Source organism: Typopeltis vanoorti, chromosome 20 (genome assembly GCF_054136105.1).
Source record: "Typopeltis vanoorti isolate ZY-2024b chromosome 20, IOZ_Tvanoo_1.0, whole genome shotgun sequence".
NCBI classification, from domain to species: domain Eukaryota; kingdom Metazoa; phylum Arthropoda; class Arachnida; order Uropygi; family Thelyphonidae; genus Typopeltis; species Typopeltis vanoorti.
The window spans coordinates 93,613,554-93,639,325 of NC_143568.1; the positions used below are offsets into that span (position 1 = coordinate 93,613,554).

The 25,772-nt window shown below is 35.2% G+C and overlaps 1 protein-coding gene across 1 annotated transcript in view; it reads right to left on the bottom strand.

Moving 5' to 3' along the window:
- The window catches only part of LOC150095666 (two pore channel protein 1-like), a 355,100-nt gene that overhangs the window by 128,618 nt on the left and 200,710 nt on the right, over positions 1-25,772 (bottom strand). The window contains exons 12-13 of the mRNA XM_090409936.1: positions 21,699-21,762; positions 4,729-4,773 (exon numbers count right to left, since the gene is read on the bottom strand). Coding sequence (XP_090266062.1) covers positions 4,729-4,773; positions 21,699-21,762 — 109 coding nt within the window. The remainder of the gene's footprint in view (positions 1-4,728; positions 4,774-21,698; positions 21,763-25,772) is intronic.

The following is a 25,772-nucleotide window of genomic DNA, read 5'->3' on the forward strand; positions in this document are numbered from 1 at the left end:
AAAGAAAATTTTTTTGAGGGAAGGTCACCTTATTATGTCCAGTTTCCTTGTATGCCAGCATATACATCCAAAATGCATAATAGTAACACTGAACTGACATTCATTGTATTTACCTATATAACCAATGTGTTCAAATCAGCAGGAATTCTGTATCAGTGACATTCCTTACCACTCTCCCTAAATTAGCAAAATCATCTGTTAACTAAATACATACACACAAGATCCCATTATTATTATTATTATACATGTTAAACAACAATGGTCCAAGTACAGATATCTGTGATACACTACTAGCCATATGCCTTCTCATGGACTCAGTGCCACCAAACATCACTTTTTGATAACTGTCAGTCAGCCACAAGTTAATTTTGCAATCCATCCCTTCGAGTTTGTATAATAACCTCCAATGAGGAATTTCTGTCAAATGCCTTGACAAAATTCAGAAGTATCATGGTATATCCATTCCCTTTATCTAACTCTGCTATCACTACGATATGAAATGTGAGCAGATTACTAAAACAATATACCTATCTTAAACCCTGCTGTCTTCTATAGAGGATCTTCGTGTTGTCTACCTATCTTTAGATACTAAAGAAACTAGTTCACAAAATATTATTTCTCAATTCTACTCTGCAACTAAATCCTGATCTGCACCACAGACTTAAGTTTCAATCCCTTACATTGGTAGTCTTTCAACCAAAACCTCTAATCTCCTCAAGTCTCATAACATCAGAGTTGCATTCAAACCTGTTCTCACTATACATAGCCTTCCACACCTAAATAAAATAAAAGCTTCTACAAAGTTTATCACTCCTCCCATACACATCATGACATCGATTAGAACAAGACCGCCATGCCTTACCTAGAAGAAAACTTCTTCTCTTGTCATATAACACACTATCATTTTTTTAGTTAGCTTGCTCAACAAGAATCAAGGAATAATCCCGAGTGATATTTCAAAATCTTTTATTAGATCTCTTCACATGCCAGATTTCAACTTTTCAGCCAGTCATCTCCAAACATTGCCAGAAAACAGACAACTAATGCCAAACTTCACTCTCTCCATATGCTTCCATTATTTATTTATACCACAATGGTTCTTGACAGTTTTGATTGTTAATTTATATTTTTCCATTTTAAACCACATATTTATGCTTGTTTTATCCTGAAGAAGCCACAAATAATCTTTAGTGAAATTCGCTGGTTACGCTTTTGTATATTTTTATTTCAGTATTGCTCATCAACTTCTCGTATTTTCTCCCATATGCTAAATAAATACATTTTCATACGCAAATAAAAACCCAGTTTTTTCACTCACTTAACCTCTTATCCATTTCCTATACTACTCATACTACCTATGAAGATTTCTACTCTGGGTGGATTTAATTCTTCTGAAATCATTATTAGTACTCCCACGCACTTCATGTTTATCCTTCCCAAATAAAGTATACTCATCACATTCTATTTCTGCAACAATATGCTCTTCTATCTGAACTCCTCACTTTTATTCTTGATGTTTCTAGCAATAATTACTTGAAAAATTGCTAAATGAAACAAGCAGTGATGATAGCACAGTATTAATCTGAAATCAGGAATAAAATCAGGAATGGATCACATTATGAAGAAGTATATGATATTTGATCAGAAATGCTCAACTATGGAGGTATAAAAGTCTTACAATGGCTGCACTGCATAGTTCAGAAGGCCTGGACAGAGGGATGAATTCCAGATTGGAGTAGAGCTCTCATAATACCCATATATGAAAAGGGAAATAAAACTGAATGTGAGAATTACAGGGGTATTTCTCTACTGAGTGTTCCTGGTAAGATCTATGCAAGTATACTTGAGAAACGCCTGAGAAGGATTGTGGAAGAGAAGCTTGGTGAAGAACAAGCTGGATTCAAGTGAAATAGAGGCTGTCAGGATCACATTTTCACTTTACGACAGATAGTTGAGAAATCATGGGAATACAACAAAGATCTGTATTTAAGTTTTGTAGATCTGGAAAAGGCATATGACAAGGTGCCAAGAGAGAAGCTATTCAATATGCTACGGTTATATCGTGTCAATGGGGCATTATATCAAGCAATATTTAGTCTTTATTTGAGTTGTAAGTCAGCAGTTAGAATTGAAGGAAGTACAGGAAGGTGGTTTAATGTTAAATTTGGTCTCAGACAAGGATGCACACTATCTCCTCTGTTATTCATTATCTATATGGATCACATTATGAAGGAAAGTGGTATTAAACCTGATATCAAAATTGGAGATCTCAGCTCTTTACTCTTTGCAGATGATGTTATATTTCTAAATAAATCTGCTACAAGTCTGCAAGATTCCCTGACTAAATTAAATAACTCTTGTAATAGATTTGGTATGAAGGTCAGCAATAACAAGACAAAGACAATGAATATAGGCAGAAACATTGAAAATATCAACTGCATTTTGAATGGAGAACCTATAGAACAAGTAAAACATTTCAGCTACTTAGGCATGATTTTTAGTGAAGATGGTAAATTAAATATGGAAATAGACAACAGAATCAACAAAGCTGGTTGAATAAATTTGTATGGAATAAGAGAGAAACCTTATTTACCAGATGATGATAAGAGAGAAATTAGTCAAACACTAAATTAGCTGTATACAAGACAGTGTTCATACCAATTTTAACTTATGGATCTGAGAGCTACATTAGAAATAAAATATTTGACTAAACTGGTACCAACACGTAACCAGCAAATTCTTTTACTCTTGTAAGTTATGTGGTTCAAGCTGCTGCAGATGGGATGTGCTGTTCCAACACAAACCACAGATGCTTGACCGGAGGATTTGGAGGCAAGGGCAATACCTGGAAGTCTTCCTCATGTTCTGTGAACCACTCTCGCAAAATCCAGGCAGTGTCGCATGGAACATTATCCTGCTGAAAAAAGACACAACCAGAGGAGAATACCGTTGCCACGAACGGATGTACCTGGTCTGCAACTATCCTTTCTTTTAGTGTTACACGGTGATCAGCATTCATTTTTGAAATTATGGATTCTACAACCGTGTTAAAATAACTCTTTTTATTATCCCGACATTTTGATCTTCATATCCAGATCATCATCATCTGGAGCATACATAAATATACAAGACAAGCTGTGTTACATTTTAAACCGTAAGCTAGAGAAACAATGATCTCATGCCAGTGAGTAGCATGTGATCAAATCATTGTTTCTCTAGCTTATGGTTTGAAATGTAATGCAGCTTGTCTTGTATATTTATGTATGCTCCAGATGATGATTTTGATATGAAGATCGAAACATTGGGATAATAAAAAGAGTTATTTTAACACAGTTGTAGAATCCATAATTTCAAAAAGGTCTGCAACTATGTTTAGGTAGGTGGTAGATGCCATAGTTTCCTGCAAATGAATGACACAATGATCTGTTGGGAAACCAAGGGTTTCACAGCAGAACATTTCCCAAAGTATTACACCTCCACTGACTTGTTTTCATCCCACGGTGCATCCTGGTGCCAATACTTCCCTAGAAAAATAATGCACACATATCTGGCCGCACACATGGTGCAACAGTAAATGAGATTCACTGGACCAGATGTTCATCTTCCACTCATGCAAAGATGCTTGCATGCCCATTTGAGGCACTTTCAATGGTGAACTGAAGTTAGCATGGCTACTCAAAACAGCTTGCAGCTCCATTTTCAGCAGGGTTCGATGTACTGTATGTTGTGACACATTACACCTGTCACCAGCATTCAAATTATTGGTGAGTTGTCTTGTACCATCTAGGATAGCCTTTGCTCACCTCAAGCATCGATGAGCTATGGTCAGCCTACACCTTGCTGGCAGTTCGTGGTTTTCCCCTTCTCGGACCACTTTTTGAAGGTATACTCACCACGGCTGACTATGAGAACAAGCCTTGCCGTCTCAGAAATGCTCTGACCAAGTTGTCTAGCCATCACAATTTGGCCTTTGTCAAATTCATTTAAGTCTGTTGCCTTTCCCATCTAATGAACAAGAATAACACTGATTAACATAGCACAGTATCAGATGTTATCTAAATCGTTTCATGACCTACATGGCATCATTTCCCTGCAGATGCTTCGATTTGCACGAAGATGTGCTGGTCATAACGTTTTGGCTCTTTGGTGTATTATCTCATTTTATATTTGTCCAAAAAAAATTATATATATATATATATATATATATATTATTTGCAGGTGCAAACTTGACTTATTGTCTGTTTGCTTACTTGGGAAATGGAGTAAAACCAGGTTTAAAATTGCTTGGTATTTTTAACATTTATTATACCCAAGGTAAAATACTTTCTACATATATATATTATATATATATATATAGACATCTGAATATTAACCCAAGTATCAATTTATCTGAATACATCCTAGCCTTCATTAGCTAAACATGTGCACATGAATGCATAAACATGCACAATGTTCTGAACAATGCAACATACAATTAGAAATATTTTAAAATAAACATCAATCTCTTCTATAACTAGATAGCTGTTGTCACCTTTGTTAGTCCTTATTGTTTTGTCTACTAGTTTGTATGTTTGCACCTGAAGAAATCCTGTGCAATTAGGATGAAATGCATGTTGTCAATTAAAATAAATGTTATCATCTTATTCCAGTGTTCTGCCTTATAAACTCTTAGTCATATATATATATATATATATATATATATAATGCTTAGTAATGCACAGAACTTACTAATAAAAAAATCTGTCCACTTCCAAGTTACCAGCCTGTAGATAGCTAAATAAACAAAGAAAAAAAAGGCTTTTATTATATGTCATCTTTATCAAAGATAAAATCAAGTCTAATAATTTTAACCAGATATAAAATACATGTTCACAATGCAAACTTAGTTAACTCATTATCATCTTATTTGTGGTATTTAAGTTCTATGCAAATGAGGCATATTTGGTATAAATATTCTCGTGCATGTATACTGCAAAAATCTTTTAAAATTTTGGTCTCCAATAAAAAGGTAAAAGCTACAGATAATCTCTCTCTCTCTTTCAGCGTAAATACAAATTCTTCACTGTCTTTGTCTTCACTGGTTCCACTAACCCTGGGAAGTGACTCAATCTTAAGATGTGATGACCATTCATATTTCAGCTGAGATTATGAGTTCAGTTCACAGGATTTAACCTCGAATATTTAACCTCGGCTAGGGTGAATCTTTGAAGTGGGAAGGGGGTGGTGTCTCTATCCCCTTGTTCAGTGTTAGCAATACAATGCTTACTTCTGGATCAATCCTCGGCTGACTGGTGATGATGCTAATTTAGCGATAAAAGTTATTTTTTAGTTTATTCAATCTGCTCCTTTTATAACCTTTGAGGGTACATGTCATGAATTTAATGATGATGATGTTTTACAAATTTACTCATCTACTTTTTCAGGATTAAATTAACAAAAACAAATTAACCATGCAAGCCTAAAAGAAAGGATAAAAAATATGTTACATTAAAAGAGGCATGAATTGGGTGTAGACTTCAATACAGTGCATGTTAGCAGACCAAGATGACTCACATCATAATGGCAACATTAAAAAAAAACATTTAGATGTTTTTTTTTATGCTTCAACTTTTTGCATGCAATGAGAGTCAAGACTCAATAATCTGTTCAATTTAACAGGGAAAGGACGTGAAAGGCACTACATCAACCTGATTAATAACAATGCATAATTAACAACATGCATCCATGTGTAGAGGCTTAAGTGCTGTGAGGACATCATATTGGAGGCTTAATGGATTGTATACAGCACTCGGAAAGGATTAAAACAGAATTTAATACTTCCTATATTTCGTCTCAGTCACTGAGACATCTTCAGGGATTACAAAAAAATTAATGTAACATATTCACAAATACTAAGCCCAAACACATGGGTGACACTAAAGTCCTATCTAGGTGGAGTGCCCTCTAAGGGCGATTGTAGGTGGCCTGGAATGTAAGGAGGGATCTCAGATGATAAGTGTTTCCCAAATCTTAGGAAGCTTAATGCAACCTTATTTATTAAGATTTGGTTGATTTCTGAAAGCTGCTGCTGATTCTAAAAATAGTCTCTCTTTTTTGAATTTGCTATGGTGGAGCATGGTGGTTTTTCAGCTGGCCAACTCTCTGACTCCCCTCACCGGACTTTCCACATCTATATAAAAAACTCTATCCATTTTAGAACCCTCATAGAAAATTTAACCTTAAATAACACAGACATATTGGTAAGCTTTGACATCTCCTCATTGTTTACCAATATTCCCTTAAATGATACCTTAACACTCTTAGAAAACGTTTTTCCTTCTGACATCATAGATCTCTTTCCCTTTGCCATCAATTCTGATTATTTTTCTTGGAAGAACAAAATCTACAAGCAGATAGAGGAAACAGCCATGGGTTTCCCCCCCTCCTCGCATCCCCTCTTGCCAATTTTCACATGGAAGATTTTGAAAAATGAGCCATAGACTCAGCCCCTCTCAAACCTTCTATTTAGCTAAGATACGTGGATGATGTGTTCTCTATTTGGCCTCATGGCCCAGACACATTAGACTCCTTCCTCAGTCACCTCAACAGCCTACATCCAAGAATCCAGTTTACGATGGAAAAAGAAAAGAACAATTGTTTACCCTTCCTAGACACCTTAGTTACAAGCCTTCCTAATGGTACACTTTCCTTCATTGTATACAGAAAACCCACGCACACAGGCAGATACATTCACAAACTCTCCCACCACCACCCTGAACAACAATCTGGCATTATTAAAACTCTAACCAAGAGAGCCCACAATCTTTGTTCCAGTGGAACCGCCCTTACAACTGAGCTTGACCACATACACAACACTTTCCTCTCCAATGACTACAGCGATCACAGTATCAAAAAAATAATCAGTTCCTCCCACATTCCCCGGTCTTCTCTTCAGAAAGAGTTTAAAAATGCCATCACCATACCCTACATCCATGGTACATCTGAAAAAATAGCCAACATTTTAAAAAAGTATAACCTACACACAGCATTTAAGCCCCACCACAAACTTGTTACCCTTATCCATTCTACACAAAATCAGCTCCCTCCTCTCTCAGTGCCTGGAGTTTATAAAGTACCCTGTTCCTGTAAGCTGGTGTACTTTGGACAGACAGGCAGATCAGCAACCATCCACCTGGAGGAACACAAGTCATACATCTGCAACCACAACTATGGTCAGTCAGGCCTGGCTGACCATGTCTTGGATACAACCCACAGGATCTCATGGAATAAAAACCACCATGCTCCACCACAGCAAATTCAAAAAAGAGAGACTATTTTTGGAATCAGCAGCAGCTATCAGAAATCAACCATATCTTAATAAATACGGTTGCATTAAACTTTCTAAGATTTGGGAAACACTTATCATCTGAGATCCCTCCTTACATTCCAGGCCACCTACAACTGTCCTTAGAGGGCACTCCACCTAGATAGGACTTCAGTCTCACTCATGTCGTTCTCAGTATTGTGTAGTATTTGTGAATATGTTACATTAGTTTTTTTGTAATCCCTGAAGATGTCTCAGTGACTGAGACGAAATATAGGAAGTATTAAATTCTGTTTTAATCCTTTCTGAGTGCTGTATACAATCCATTAAGCCTCCAACATGATAACAACATGCATGCAGTGTTGTTTCACTAGATTTTTAAGTCAACTTTTGTTAATTATGTTTATTAATGTTAACTACTTATGTTAATTATGTTTATTAATGTTAATTAAGATAATAATTAACATTAATAAACATAATGTTAATTATGTCTACTTTTGTTAATCTGTTTGTTTAGTCATGAATAAATAGATCAAAGTGTCTATGAATCTGGCAGACTGAACCTACCCCCTCCTCGAAAAGTTTGCTGGTATACCAGTCATCTGTTTGTTTATTTTCTTCTTGATATGGCTTGTTGGATTGCACCATTTTTTATTTAAAAATGGTAATAACAACTAACATACTACTATTAAACATTACATTTACTATTCTTAACCATCAGATTATGTTGTAGCTAACAGAAAAGAAAGGCGTGAAATTCTCTCTACATTAGGAATTTCCTCAAGAATTAAATCTTAGCTTTCCTACAAATTGTTTATAATTAAGAGTTATGCAAAATTCTTTAATGCCATTAAGGTTTGCACCACCAGTATTATTTTTCTTTCTAATATTTTAATTATTTATCTAAAAAAATAAGTTTCCACTTGAGTCACAACCAAAATCTCATGCATTACATTCACTCATCTTAGTCTCAGAAATAAAGGAATTGTAATAGAAAAATAAACATTTAATTAATATAAAAATATGCATACCTAGGCATATTTTTATACATACATACATCCCTATCTAAAAAAAACTGAACTTTTGATAGAAAATAAAACACAGACCAATTATAATTATTCAAATAATTTATTACAAGCAATATACTCTCCCACAGCTTCGATACGGTGTTTGGCACAGTCAATTAATTCGTTAAATGAGTTTTTTATATCGGATTTTGGGATACTGTTGAGGGTCGTGGTTACTGCCACTCGAACATTTTCAATGGTGTCGTATCATTTTCCTTTCATTGGCAAATGAAGTTAGGGAAAGAGAAAGAAGTCACAGGGTGCTAAATCAGGTGAATACGGTGCGTGATCCAACACAGAAACTTGGTTTTTGCTCAAAAACTGTCTCACAATGTTCGAACGATGAGATGGTGCATTATCGTGCAAAAGTGACCAGATGCCTGCATCATGATATTCATGTCGTACATGAAGAATTCTGGCTATCAATCGCTTCAAAACTTTGAGATAAAACTCACCACTGACCGTTTGGCCAGGTGGAATGAATTCCTTGTGAATAATGCCCTTGGAGTTGTAGAAACAAATCTTTACTTTTGTCTTCTCCAAGCGACTTTTTTTTCAGATGCTCCTCTTCTGGTGGTCTTCACTTAGCACTCTGTTTCAGGCTCATACTCAAAACACCACGTTTCTTGACCAGTAACAAACGTTTCAAGGAAGTTTGAGTCTCAACGAGCGGTTTTAACGAGGTCTTTGCAGTGTTCAATTCGATACAATTTTTGGTCGTCAGTCAACTTGTGGGGAACAAATTGCGAATTCAATTTACAAAGGCCCAAACTCTCGGTCAAAATGTTGTGCACAGTTGATTTTGGAATCCCCAATTCATCTTCAATCAATCAATCTCACAGACGATTTCGGGTTTTCTTTGATGAAATCACACACTTTTTGGATGTTAACTTCGCTCAGTCCAGTTTTTGGACGGCTTGGCTTTTCGTCGTCCTCAAGCATCTCACGACCACTTTGAAATCGCTTAAACCACTCGTAAACTTGAGTACGGGATAAGCATTCATCACTGTATGCTTTTTAAAGCATTTGATGCGTTTCAGTAAAACTTTTACCAAGTTTAAAACAAAAGTCAATCACAGCTCTCTCTCTTTGAAACTCATTTTCCGAATGTTCATCAAAACAACTCTTGACATTATAACTCGGCTTCTAATGAAACAAATGTCATACACCTGTGTATGACATTTGTTTCATGTCATACACCTGTCTATGTCTAAAAATTCAGTTTTTTCTTTTTGGACAGAGGGTGTATGTCATACAATATAGTATTTTATACAATACCATACATATGCATAATTATATAAATTTTAATTAAAAAATTTATATGAAATATGCTTTCTTATTCCCATACACACAAATTTCTCTTCAGAATAACATATCATATTAAAATTCACAAAAAAAAGTAATACGAGTTCAGCTGAGAACCCATTGCTCTAATTCAAAACTAGCTTCTCCCCAATTACGTAAATAAGCATAATTATTTTAATTCTAATAGTGTCATTTTCTATTAAATTAATGTGATATCTGATATCATATTCACGGGCACAACACCACTGAATTCCTGATATATATCCACAAAAGATGAATAACAGTAATAATGTAAATTTATCATATAGTACTAACTTCTTATTGATAATTTTCCTCCAAATCATTCTGTCAGGTATTGCAAGAAATTATATTTCAATCTTCTATGGAAGTGTTTTTCAAACTTTCCTGACTATGACCCACAACAAGAAATACATTTTACACTGAAACTAAGTACATATACTAAACTGAAACAAAAGTTAATTTCTAACTGATAACAGTTTGACAACTAATTGGATTTTTAAAAAAATATATATACAGGGTGTCCCAAAATTCACGCAAGAAGTGATTTTGATAGAAAACACAGGTTTTTAATTAAAAATTGTAATTTCTTATTGATTCATAAAGTATATAGTATAGGGTTATGCATGGAATAGCATATCAGGTAAATGGCTTCCACGGCTTTGCTGGCACATATGCACTCTTTTGTCGAAATTTTCCATGACCGTTTTGCATAAATGTGGCTGAATTTCGTTGATACAGTGCTCAATTTCCTCCTTCAAGGCATGGGTGATCATCGGCTTGTTGGCATAAACCTTAGACTTCAAAAAACTCCAACGCCTTTAAGTCACATGATCTGGGCGGCCAATTCTGATCACCAAAACGGGAAATTACATGACCAGGAAATGACACATGCAGTAATTGAATTGTTTCTCAGGCTGTATGGCATGTGGCATACAGCCTGAGAAATAGTTTTTCTCAGGCTGTATGCCATGTGGTTTCAACAAGACCATACCGTCTTGTTGAAACCACATGTCGCTCACATCCATATCTTGCAATTTAGGCACAAAAAACTGGATTATCATGTCACGATAGCGAGCGCCATTAACTGTTATTGCCTTACCAGCCGCATTTTCGAAGAAGAATGGACCGATGATGCCTCCAGCCCAAAATCCGCAGTGACACGCTGCGGATGCATTTGTTTCTCAACAATCACTTGTGGATTTTCTGAACCCCAAATGCGACAATTTTGTCAATTGACGAAACCATCAAGATGAAACTGAGCCTCATCGCTGAAGATGATTTTGTTTGAAAAATAAGCATCCACTTATTGTTGTTGTTCCATAATCCATTCAACGAACTCTCTTCGCTGTGTGTGGCCAGTAGGCTTCCGTTCTTGAGTCATTTGTACTTTGTAAGCATAAAGATGCAAATCTTTCGTGAGAATATGCTGTAGAGAGCTTCTCGAAATGCCCAATTCAAGACCACAGTGCCGAATTGATGTTCCTGGACTCTCAGCAACACTCTCACGAACTGCTTCGATGTTTTCTGTTGAACGACTTGTCGAAGGACGGCCAGAGTGTATAAGATCACTAATTGATCCAGTTTCCTTGAATTTTTTAATTAATCTTTTCACAGTTGATGAAGTTAAATCACTATTCCGACCATATTTTGTACGAAAATTGCGAACTGTAGCTGCCAAACCTTCATTATTTTTAAAATATTGCTCAACAATGAAAATGCGTTGTTCTTTCGTGTAGCACTCCATTTTTAATAACCCTGAACTGTCAGCTGCCATGCTGTCTTTTTTTTCTCGTTGGCAACACTTTACTGCACAAATGGCACTAAATTTAACCAGATGATGGGAGAGGTCTCTAGTGAAGTCAAAAGTCACAATTCCTTCCCTTTCCACCCGCCACCTATTTGATGCATTAGCAAGCACAAAAATCTTCGCAAGTGTAGCATCCATTTGTGTTTTATAGTTAGATTTGAACACTTGTACAAATTCAAAAAGGTTTTGAAGCTATGAAATCCATTCTGATATATTCTATTCTGTTAAAAAATAATAATAATGCTAGTTGTGGCCCATCAGTCACGACCAGCAGTTTGAAAAAGGCACTTCTGTGTAAATCTACTTAGATGAGTGAGATCTTCTTTCTGCCATCATGGCATGATATATTTTGCTAACCTTTCCTCTTCCATTCGTTTTAAGTGCCTGTACCATCTTAGAATAGCTCTGCTCACGTTCCTTAATATTAACAATGTCAATCTCCTCTCTAATATTGTCACTTTAATATTATTCTGTCAATGTTGCAATTTCGTCTTTCTCCAATTTGTTTATCAGAACTCTCATATCTGTGGCCTCTAGTCACTGATCACCTGTTTTATTTCTAACTGAGCTCTATCATATAGAAGTTAAAATTGGTTTGGACACTGCCTTGTAATTTCGTGTTTTGATTAATTTCCCTCTTATTCCATATAAATTTATTCAACTGATTTCCCAGCATATCAGTGTTATTTAATTTATTGTCTATTTCCATATTTAATTTGCATTCTTTGCTAAAAATTGTTCCTAAACTGTCAAAATATGTAACATATTTTATAGCTTCTCTATTCAGGATACAGTTGATGCTTTCCATTGCAGCCTATTTTTATAGCAATTATCTTCTTATTGTGAATTCTGTTGCCATTAAAGTAGTTATTCGATTTAGTTAAGGAATCCTGAAGGCTAGTACCACATTTATTTATATCATCATTGTCATCATCATTTTCATAAAAAAAAGAGTTGAGCTTAACATCCCGAATTTTGATATCTGGTTTAATGCCACTTTCCTTCACAATCTGATCCATATAGATAATGAGTAAGAGTGGATATAAACGTAAATCCTTGTCTCGCACCTGATTTTACATCAAATTAACACCCTGTAATTCAAACTGCTGACTTACCTTACAAAGTATGTACTGCTTAATGCAAGCGTTTTGAACAGTTTTTCTCTTGGTATCTCATTTTATACCTTTTCCAGATCTCATCATCATCAAATTCCTGCCATGTACCCTCAAGGGATGTACAGGATATGATAGTACTACATGAAAAAAATTACATCATTACTAACTTCCTATCTACAATTTTCCTCCAAATCAGTCTGTTACTTGTCAAGACTCCAACATTATCAGATCTTATATTTCTATCATCTAAGGCACTTTGTACCGTATCAATCCACCTATATCTTGGTCTTCCTATGGGTCGTTTTGCTGCCAACCTGGCAGAGAACAATTGTTTTGCTAATCTTTCTTTGCCCATTCTGTTTAGGTGACCATACCACCTGAGATTAGCTCTGCTAACGCATTCCTGGATGCTGACAATATCAAGTTCTTTCCTAATATCCTCGTTTTTAATATGATATTGCCATTGATGCCATCTGTTCACACCTCTAATCTTTCTCAGGACTCTCATATCTGCGGTCTCTAGTCTTTGGTGTGTTTTACTTCTGACCCAGCTCTCAGATCCATAAGTTAAAACTGGTTTGAACACTGTCTTGTATACAGCTAATTTAGTGTTCCGACTAATTTCTCTCTTATTCCATATGAATTTATTCAATTGACTTCCCACCATAACAGTTTTGCTGATTCTGTTGTCTATTTCTATATTTAATTTACCATCTTCACTAAAAATCGTGCCTAAGTTCCTGAAATGTTTTACTTGTTCAACAGGTTCTCCATTTACAACACAGTCGACATTTTCAATGATTCTGCCTATTTTCATTGTCTTTGACTTTTTATTGCTGACCTTCATACTATATCTATTACAACAGTTATTCAATTTAGTCAGAGAATCTTGCAGACTTGCAGCAGATTTATTTAGAAGTATAACATTATCTGCATAAAACAAAGAGCTGACATTAACATCTCCAATTTTGATATCATGTTTAATACCACTTTCCTTCATAATGTCATCCATATAGATAATGAATAACAGAGGGGATAATGTACATCCTTCTCTCACACCAGTTTTAACATTAAACCATCTTCCTGTACTTCCTTTAATTCTAACTGCTGACTTACAAATCAAATAAAGACTAAGTATTGCTTGATATAATGCCCCATTGATAACTGCAGTGTATTGAATAGCTTCTCTCTTGGCACCTTGTCATATGCCTTTTCCAAATCAACAAAACTTAAATACAGATCTTTGTTGTATTCCCATGCTTTCTCGACTATTTGTCGTAAAGTGAAGATCTGATCCTGACAGCCTCTATTTGGCCTGAATCCAGCTTGTTCTTCACCAAGATTTCCTTCCACAATTCTTCTCAACCGTTTCTCAAGTATACTTGCATAGATTTTGCCAGGAACACTCAGTAGGGAAATACCTCTGTAATTCTCACATTCAGTTTTATTTCCCTTTTTATATATGGGTACTATGAGAGCTCTACTCCAATCATCGGGAATTTGTCCCTCTGTCCAGGCATTCTGAACTATGCAGTGCAGCCACTGTAAGACTTTTATATCACCATACTTCAGCATTTCTGGTCGAATATCATCTACTCCAGCTGCCTTTCCACATTTCAAGCCTTTGATGGCTTTTTCTACTTCAAGTATGGATATGTATTCCTGACTGCATGCCTGGTCAGTGTTTTTTACCACTGTGTTGTCATCGCTGCTTGTTTTATTTAGCAGTTTTTCAAAGTAATTACTCCATACTTCAAGGATATCTTTTTCTCCCGTTTTCATGTCACCTTTGTCATCTCTAACTCCTTTTATAGCACTCTTTTCTCCATTCCTAAGCTTCTTCAACAAAACCTCCAGAATATTTTGGCCCCTTCTTGATATTTATTTTCTATATTCTTGTCAAAGTCCTCCCATGACTTTTGTTTAGCTAATTTTACACAGTGTTTAGCAATCTTGCATTTGTCTCTGTATTCTCTAAGAGCACAAGTTGACTTATTGCCTGAAACTTTTGATATGCTTTCTTCTTTTCCTTCACTGCCTCTTTAACTTCTTGTGTCCACCATGCAGTTCTAATTTTTCTGTCCTTGCAGACAACTTCACCACATGCCTCTCTAGCTGAATCAATCAGGGCTTTCTTTAAGGCTTGCCACTGAATCTCCAAGGTTTGATTCCTGTTCTCAAACTCTTTCATTTTTTTTTCAATAAATTTTGTGTATTTCAGTCTACAGTTCACATCTGAGAGCTGCTCAACTTTTATTCGCTTTAAAACTTTCTTACATGTTATTCTTTTCAATATGAAATTCAAGTTTATCCTGCTCAAGACAAAATAGTGATCACTTCCAATTTCAAATCCTCTGTACACCCTCTGGTGTCCTGCACCAGGGAGAAAACATCACTATCAACAATAACATGGTCAATGAGACTTTTCTTATTCCTTGCCTCTTCTCTCCATGTGAATTTGTGCACATTTTTTGTTGGAACATGGTGTTAGTAATAACCAGTCCATGTCCTGAGCAGAAATCCAACAAATATTTGCCATTATTATTAGCTTTGCTCTTTTCTCCAAATTTTCCCAAAATATTTTTGTATGTCTCACAATCATTTCCTACTCTACTATTTAGATCCCCAACAAGGACCAACTTTTCCTTTTTCATTGTGTCAGTTGCTTTTTCTAAAGCCTCAAAAAATTCCTCCACTTCTACCTTAGTAGAACCTTCTGTGGGACCATAGGCACAAATAAGTCTCATTGTCCAGTTCCCCATTCTCATATTTGCCCACATCACTCTACTTGAGACTGCGTGCCATTCAAGAAGATTAGCCTCGTATTTTGTATTGAATACTATGGCTACTCCTTCTTTTCCTTGATTGTCATTGCCTGAATATAACATTTTGTATTTATTGCTCAGAAAGATCTCACCAGTTTTGGTCTTTTTTGTTTCAGTCACCCCTACTATGTCGATCTGGTACTTATCTAATTCCTCAGCTAGCTCCATTTCTTTGCCATTCAGGCTTCTTATGTTGATAGTACCGATCTTTAACTGTGGTGATGTTGAGTTGGGGTGTGTTTTCAGATTTGTTGCAGTAGCTGACTTTTTGCTGTTCGCCCTGGTTCCCTGGCAAACATGGGCCTTGTTTAACCGGGTGATGCCCCAGCCAGTGTTAAGTCTGAGTGAACTAGAATATTAAAGAAAATTATGTTTCACGCGGACTTAACATCATTATCACTCTCTTAAGAGAATTAATAATTTATCAGAAATGTAGAAGCACTTGTGTAGAAATTTTACCTTTAGTTTTATATCTTATCTTATTTTGTAATGTGAAATTTCATTATAATTTTGGTGAATAGCTTAAGCTTTTAGTCTCAGATACTATGTAAATAACTTACCATTTTGCTGGGTGAGAGATAATAATCATAATGTGAAATGGCTGACTTCAAAAACATGTATTGAGAGTACAGGTACATCTGTTATGTAGCAAGGTGCCTACCCCCCCCCTTTCCACCATGACACCACAGAAGTTATGAGAGGATTCTGCGAGTGGCGCTTAGTGCCGTGTGACGTAGAGAACATATGACGTAGATATCAGATGACGAATGAGAAAAGTGGTGTGGTGTTTAAAAGGAGCAGTAACGCTGCGCAAAGGCCTTTTAGACGTTTTCTGCTGCTGTATTCCTGTGCCTCGGAAGTCTGGCTGGTATGGAGCCTCCATGTGGGTTTCCTTTGTTCGAGGAAGTTACGACCAAATCACTAAGGAACTTGCCGGTCGGAAACAAAAGCCCAGCAGATCATGATAGTGGAAAACTACAGAAATCTTCCAATATGAAGTATAGAGGAAATTCGTAAAGAGTATCCAGTAAAGCGTGAAGTGAAGCGGTCAATGTAGGTAAATATCTGACTAGATACTGAAGCGGTGAAAGTAACATACCAGCAAATTGGTGAGGTGAAAACTTTATGTCTTTTAACTAATGGAATTGAATAAGAAGATTTTATTGTATGTGCTACTAGAGACTCTTTGAACTGTTAAGAGATAGATTTAAGAAAGAAATAGAACATTGTCTCATGAATGTACCTTGAGAGAGAGAGAGAGAGATATAAAAGAGTTCTTAATTAGGCCTGAGATATATGTAAATTGATTAAGATTTGTCAGATTGTCAGAGAAGATTGTGAATGGAATTTGATATACATTGAGAATGAGATTTGATCGAGTAGAGTGATACAACGAGACTAAGTGATAAAATGTTATTAATTAGGTTTCTCAGATAAAGATTTATGGAAAGGGTAAATAACTGTATGTAAGAGTGCTAATGCTGTACCAAAATTTTATTGAATGATTAACTCAGTGCTTCAAAGTGTATTATATGTATTCTACTTGTAATTAAAATGTTTTGTTTAAACATAAATGTTGTCTTGCCTGTACTTAGATCCTACTGCACTTCCTCATAAAATATAGCGAACCTCGAAAGGCTGGAAAATTAGATCTTATCAGGTCATGACTGCAAGTTTAAAATTTATAAATGACATGAGTGAATGCTGACTGGATTCTAACTCCCTGCTCTTACATGTTTAGTATATCCTAGGATTCAGGGTGGTGCAGCGTTTAATAAATAAATTTTCTCTGAATTTGAAGAGGGAGATAGAACCAGTGCTGAGACAAAGAGATAGGCATCTGCCATTTGCATTTCTTTGTCTCACAGAACAACAACTTCTGGTGGTGTTATACCTCGTCAGAGATTTCGGCCTAAGTATATTGAGACAGAAGTCAAAAGATAAATGATATTAAAAGGGTGATAAGAAAGTAATAAGTAGGAGTTATTTAAGGAAAGATACATTAGTGTGATTTATGCTTACAAGAGATAGAAAGGGCATTTAAAACATAAGAGGACGACACAACACCGGCATGAAATTTTTCATGTTGTACCATCATTTTTTAATTTGGTTTAACCAATAAGGTCGGCTAAATTGGTTAAACCAAATTTAGCCGACAATTTGGTCGGCTAAATCCCAAATTGCCAGCCCCTCATTCGTTCAGTATCCAAGTAGATACCCAACAGGGTGCACCACGAGAAGGTGAGGATTGGACATTAGGTCAGAAGCCCTGGTCGGCTCTCCGCATTCCTTTAAAGGCTATGTGGAGGTCTCCTCTCAGTTATACAGCTTTGACCCTTAAGCGATCTACAAAACTTAAATACAAAGTAATAGAAATAGGAGTTATTATATATTCATCCTTATTTCACAGCAGAATGTATAGAAACTTAGTAAGTTCCAAAAAATACAGCAGAGAGCTTATGAAAATATAACCCAATCATCAGAGTCGCTTGGATTACACTACTTAATAGACATGTGCTTTGCCCTGAAGCCTGTACATTTGCCTTTCATTGGTGCTTTTAGCTTTCACTGGCTTGACAGTGTTTCAAACTGTTGGTTCTCATCAGAGACCAGGCCTAAAGAGGTTAAAATCCCTCTGATCAATGAATGATAGCAATCCTCTGTCAGAGAGTTGCATTTTTCATAAGCACTCTCAGTATACATAAGTGTATTTATTAAACAGAAAGAGCCAAACAGGCTTCATTTTGCCCTCTTAGGTTTCTGCAAAGTCTTTGATGAGAACCAACAGTTTGAAACAGCTGTCAGGCCAGAGAAACCTACAGGCACTGATATGGGCTCCTGGACACATCTTATATCTTAAGTAGTGCAAGTCAAGGTAACTCTGATGTCACCGATCATATCCTCATAAGCTCTCCAGTCCATTTTTCAAAATTTCTAAGTTTCGATACATTTGGCTATGAAATGAGGTTGGATTTATATATCCTCTATTTCTATTAATTTGCTTCACCAAAAGGAAGCCTATCAGAATATTTTTCAATAAATACTTAAATACAAATCTTTGTTATATTCTCATGATTTCTCAACTATTAATTTTAAAGTGAAAATCTAACCCCAACAACTTCTACTTTGCATGAAACCAGGTTCTTCTCCAAAGCTTCTCCTTGAAAAAAAATTTTTTTACCCTCTTCTCAAGAATGCTTGCATACATTTTATGTGCAACACTCAATACACAAATTTCTCTATAATTCTCACATTCAGCTTTACTTTGTTTTTTATAGATGGATACTAAGAAAGCTCTAATGCGATCATCTAAAATGTAACCTTCTGAATTATGCAGTGCAGCCACTAAATTTTATTTTTATACTTCAATAATTTAAGCATTTATGGTTGAATATCTAGCTGTCTTTCCACAAATCAGGTTTTTAAACTTCAAGTACTGATATGCATTACTGGCTGCATTCATTCCTCTTGAAAATTTTCAACCACTGTTCTGTCACTTCTTGTTTCATTGATCAATCTTCAAAAGTAATTACTCCAAGAACCTAGAACATTTTTATTTGTTCCCTTTATCCATTTTGAAGCATTTTGAATAGCCTCCAGAACATTTTGCCACTTTATTTATTTATTTATCTTCAATATTCTTACCAAAATTCCTATGACTTTTGTTTAATTATTTTTATATACTGCTTCACTTTCTTACATTTTGCTCGCTCTCTCTCTCTCTATATATATATATATTCTCTCAGAGCACATGGTGACTTAATTGCTAAGAATTTTCAATACACTTTGTTCTTTTTCACAACTGCATCTTTAACTTCCTGAGTTGACTATGGAGTTCTCATTTTTCTGTCTTTACAAACAACTTCACCACATGCTTATCCTGCTGAATCAGTCAGTGTTTTCTAGTCTGCCAGTGAGTCTGTAGAATTGGTTTGAAGAGAACCAATGTTTGGTTCTCTTCAAACTCTATGTTCTCTTGAATAATATTTGTATATTTGAGTCTACAGTTCACCTCTCAAAACTGCAATTTTGATTTTTTTTAAAACATTTTTCTTTTCAATATGAAATTTGTATTTATCCTACTCAGAACTAAATGGATATCACTTCCTATTTCAAAGCTGAATATGCTTGTGTCTTGAACCAGTAGGAAGATATTGCTATCAACAATAACATAGTCAACAAGATTTTATTTCTTTTCTGTCTTATCTCCATGTGAATTTGCACATATCTTTATGTTGGAACATGGTGTTAGTAGTTATGATTAGTCCATATCTATTCTGAACAGAAATCCAGGCAGTACTTATTATCAACATTGTCCTTTTCTCCAAATTTTTCCAAAAGATTTATATATTTCTGGAATTTATTTCCTACTTTGCTGTTTAAATCTCCAACAAGGAACAAGTCCCCCACCCTGTTCTCCCTTTATGTTAGCTGCTTTCTCTAATGACAAAATTCCCCCACTTCTTCCTTAGCAGACCATAAGCACAAATTAATTTCTGCACTCATCTCCCCATTTTGGAATGTGACTATATCTCTCCACTTGAAACTGCCCACAATTCAAGATTATCTTTGTGTTTAGAATTTTGATACTATAAGCTATTCCTTCCTTTCCATGAATCACTATTCTTTAAATATAAATAACAGCTAAATGGATATCACTAAATGTTATTTAGAGGACTCATCTGCTCTTGTCTCCTTTGTTTTAGTGACACCAATTGTGTTGACATGGCACTTTTAATTCTTCTGCAGTTCCGTTTATTTTCTGTTCATATGTTTTACACTGACTCTGCCCTTCTTCAATTCTGCTGATGCTGAGTTCAGTAGCTGATTTTCACTATTTGCCCTAGTTCCCTGACAAAAACAGAGGCGGGTGGCATTCCAGTTCCTCTTATACCATCACTGTTTTTTTGACTTAAGCCAATATAGAATACAATTTGTTCTGATAAATTCCAAGCTCCCAGCCCTATCTTGTTCATTCAGTATCTGGGTAGATACCTAACCAACAAGGTGCATCATGAGAAAGCAAGATTTGGACATTACGTCAGAAGTTCTGGTTAGTTCTCCATTTTCCTTACAAAGCCATATGGAGGTCTCTCTAAGCTATTTAGCTTAAGTGATCACTTCAGCAGTGAAACTAATCAAAAAATAAATAAATAAATAAACAAAACATTACACATACTTTTCAGGCTTATTCTCATTCAAGTTAGAATAACTGAGATTTACTAGTTAGCTGTACTACAAATTTAATATAGATAAGATTTATGACATGTTTTGTCATAAATCTTATAAATCATAAATCAAGGCAACATACATAAACTGTTGATAACAATAATGAATACTTTAGTTCATGTGTTGCATATGTCACATCATCTAGCTCTGTTTCTCACGCTGCTGGTGATAAATGAAATAGCTGAGGTACAAAGGACTGTTGGATCTGATATCTGATTAGGGATTTCCACATACTATGCAGGGTTGGGTTGTTTAGAATTACAGCTGAAGACAAAGGGCTAAAAGGCTAGTGTATTATGTCTATTAATTACATATATGTTCTTCTGACAAGTTTGCCTGATTTGCAGGATGAAAAAGTCGAGTTTCTGAGAGGAAAAACCCTGCCACCTCTGTATGTTGTTGAAAAGAGACTTAAAAAGGTTCTTTGCATTCTTAACAAGATTCAAATCCAGGTCTTTCAAGCCACAGGGCAGTGCCAACATCAAAAGCTAAGGAGGCTCCAATGTGTGCAGGAACAGCCTTGATTTCAGATCATACCTAATCTTGAAATCATTGACAAGTAATGCAAGAAGTTGCTAAATGATATGACATGCACAACACATGAATAAAAGTTAATCACCATACCCTAATTAGTGGTTTATGTACTGTATTTATATGAATTAATTTTTCCTTGCACTTATGTAGGTTGTCTCAATAAGGCTACTATATATATATATATCTATATATATAAATGAAACATGTCAAGAATCAGATCTATATTAAATCTGTATTTCTCTATAATTAATGAAGACATTTGTGATATATCTGACATACTACACAGTCAGTCCATTTGTATATGCAATTATCTATTTTGTCACATACAAACTGAAGACTAAACTTATTTATGGATTATAACTACTTTACTCATCAACTAATGATTTTCTCTGCATAAAACATGACAACATAGATATGATATATATCACACTAGAACAAATGAATGTTCATAGATAAAATCTATAAGAGTATATTTTCCAAAATTCTACAAACCTGCAAACATAACCTGGGACCGACCACTTAATCTAGTAAACCACAACTCTTCAGGTCTTTTAGGCTATGTATAAATAAAAGTATTTAAGTTATATAATTAAATAAATATAGATATAAAAATAACTGAATTAAAACAAAGAAACAGAAAAGCAGGAATACAATAAATATTGAACAGAAAAAATTAAGTGTGAAATAGTGTAGTGTACTGAGATTTAGAAGAAGTGGATGAATATTGGGATAATGAATTAGCTGATAGAAACCATGTAAGTGTGGAAAATGTCTGATTGAAAAAAATTACTTGGGATAGTAGTGGTTGAATCATCCATAAAATTATTAGATTTGGTAGAGGATAAATTTTTGAGGAATGAAAGTGGTAAATCTGTGTGTAATTCTCAAACCTGGAAAGAGGCAAGAGCATGCGGAAGGAAGGACACAGATTCATCCAGTAGTAACTGAATTAATTCTGAGGATAATTATCTAAAATAGCACATGTGATGGATGAGAATGGAGGTTTAAGAGTGAGATTTCGTAAACATCACCAAAATCACTTTGCCCATGATGGGAGGAGTGATCATGCAACATTAAGCTGGGAGGTAGCCAAGCATGTGATATATCCAATTAGGAAGGGGCATATGTGTGCTATAGAGTAGGTCATTATGACAAACTTAGGAAAATTATTTTGATAATGAATATTAACATAAAAGAAATAATGAACTGACTATACACAAAAAGTATGTAACGGAAAAAATAATTTAATAATAAAAAAAAATACTTGCATTTCATGATGTATGATGTAAACTCATCAAAAATGTTGAAAAAAAAAAACAAGACCATACTGCCTATATGGCTGTTGTGCTATAGGTTTTCCAGTCCTTTTTGTGTGGAAGTGATTTAAAGAAAACTCATTATTACACTGAAAACAAAATAAATGAACAGAACTTGTCCATTTGTTAATGAAATTCATCTCCCATTTACATTCATGCCTACAGAAGGATTCAACATACAGCCTGTTGAATGGAGAGTGGATATGATAACTAACTAGCCTGACAAACATAAAACAAGAATGAAATGCCATTCTTGCTTAATGATTATTACTTCACTGGATGTTTCAGTTTCACATATATGCTATGCACAGAAGAGAGGTGGCATTATAGATTCTGAAAAACAAAGCATATGACATCTGAAGTTACTATTGCTGTGTGTGTATATATATATATATATATATATATATATATATATATATATATGTAGAAAGTATTTTACCTTGGGTATAATAAATGTTAAAAATACCAAGCAATTTTAAACCTGGTTTTACTCCATTTCCCAAGTAAGCAAACAGACAAACAAGTCAAGTTTGCGCCTGCAAGTGATGCAAGTCTAACTGATCCTACAGGTACTGCAAGACCAAGGCAACTCATGGTAAAGGTGGCATAATAAGCTCTGATCACTAATCTTAATATTTACCCTTAATGCCAAAACACATCTCCAAGAAGGGGATGTATGATGTTTTGTATTAAAGGCAAGGGGTCACTACCCAGACCGGTTTCGACCTTTATTGAGGTCTCATCAGTGGGAGCCAGGCTAGAAATACCAAGATTTAGTAATACAGAGCTTATAAATATTTTACCAGAACAAGTTACCATAAGGTGTTTTAACCTTATTAAATAAAAATCTCTGGAGGAGATATGAATGTAGAAAGTATTTTATCTTGGGTATAATAAATGTTAAAAATACCAAGCAATTTTAAACCTGGTTTTACTCCATTTCCCAAGTAAGCAAACAGACAAACAAGTCAAGTTTGCACCTGCAAGTGATGCAAGTCTAGCTGATCCTACAGGTACTACAAGACCAAGGCAACTCGTGGTAAAGGTGGCATAAGCTCTGATCACTAATCTTAATATTTACCCTTAATGCCAAAACACATCTCCAAGAAGGGGATGTATGATGTTTTGTATTGCATTGGTCTTGCACTACCAGTAGGATCAGCTAGACTTGCATCACTTGCAGGTGCAAACTTGACTTGTTTGTCTGTTTGCTTACTTGGGAAATGGAGTAAAACCAGGTTTAAAATTGCTTGGTATTTTTAACATTTATTATACCCAAGGTAAAATACTTTCTACATTCATATCTCCTCCAGAGATTTTTATTTAATAAGGTTAAAACACCTTATGGTAACTTGTTCTGGTAAAATATTTATAAGCTCTGTATTACTAAATCTTGGTATTTCTAGCCTGGCTCCCACTGATGAGATCTCAATAAAGGTCGAAACCGGTCTGGGTAGTGACCCCTTGCCTTTAATACAAAACATCATACATCCCCTTCTTGGAGATGTGTTTTGGCATTAAGGGTAAATATTAAGATTTGTGATCAGAGCTTATGCCACCTTTACCACGAGTTGCCTTGGTCTTGCACTACCTGTAGGATCAGCTAGACTTGCATCACTTGCAGGCGCAAACTTGACTTGTTTGTCTGTTTGCTTACTTGGGAAATGGAGTAAAACCAGGTTTAAAATTGCTTGGTATTTTTAACATATATATATATATATATATATATATATATTTTTTTTTTATGAGGAACCCATCCATGAGAGGTTGGTCAACCTACAGTACATTCGTACCGTGGATGGACAAGAAGCAACTTGTTCACATTTGTTTGAAAAGCTGTGGATTGTATTCCTTGGAAAACACATAAGATGGCAGACTGTTCTAGAGAGCAGCAGTGGAAGGGATGAACAAAGAGGAGGCTAAATTTGTTCTATGAGCATGGAGATGCACTGTGAGGGAGTGTTAGTTACTGTGCATGTTTGAAGTGATTTGACAGAGAGTGGCTGTTAGAAGTATCTGTAGAAGATGCAAGCAGCAGAAACCAAGTGCCTGTGTGAAAGTGAGCGGGGGATCATTGATCAGTCTGACTTCCCTTTCCTGTACAGAGTATAGTATTTTTAGGGACCTCTTGGAGTACTAGCCTAGATATGGGAGCAATATTCAATGACTGGGAAGATTTGTGATTTGTAAAACATATATTTCACATGAAAAAGAGTTCCGAGTATTTTATACCAGTTTTCCTATGACTTGTCCTTAATATTTCTCAGCTTGAGCAATTGTTGGTCTCATTGTCAAGTAGTTAGCATATCTACTCTCTAACCAAGGCTGCAGGTTTGAATCCAGCCATGGGAATGGATGACTATTAGGTAGTAGATGAATTTTATTGCACAGTGTAAGAACACCATCCCACTTATTGAAGACCTAAAGGGACTTGAAAAAGTACCATGTTAGGTCTATAGAAATAGGTTTCCAAGACTATATAAAAATATATTAAATAAAAAAATAGCAAAAATATATAAAATTAATAAAAAATAGAAAAACTCCTGAGACCGTCAATGGTATGAATGTACTATAGGTTTGCAGAAAAATCTTGCATGGGTGGGTGCTACATATAAAACATAAAAATTCTCCATAATAAATGTATAGTTTGCATTTGGAAGGAGAAAAAAAAAAACATTCAGCTAAGTTAAATATGCAAAATAAATCAAATACTGCAACATTATTTGATGATAATGGTATGGTTGAGGAATGGATACACTATGAATTGCAAGATATAGGAGTGGATTATAAACTATTGTCATGGATAAGAGGATGGCAGATTGACAATATATGAAAAAGTGATGTGTGTGAGGGCATGAGACTGCAAGATTTAAGGTTACCAGTGGTGTACCCCAGCAATCAGTTCTTGGTTGTTATTCAAGGACTAATTAATGACATGGGAAAGAATTTAAGATTACCCAGCATGAACTTTTTCATGCTGGGTAATCATAAATACAACTGACACATAGCACTTGCAGAATGATTTGAACAGGCTGTAATTATGGGCATGTGAAAATGGTTATCAGTTCAATGTTCGTAAATGTAAAGTTATATACTTTGGTGTGAGGGGATATCCAATGTCATATTATACTGGTGGGATTATGCTAAACAAAACTGATCAGGGTGGAGATCTTGGAGTTTTAATTGAAGTTCAAGGGTAATGTAGTAAATATAACTCAAGAGGACAATAGAAATGCTAAAATGAATACTG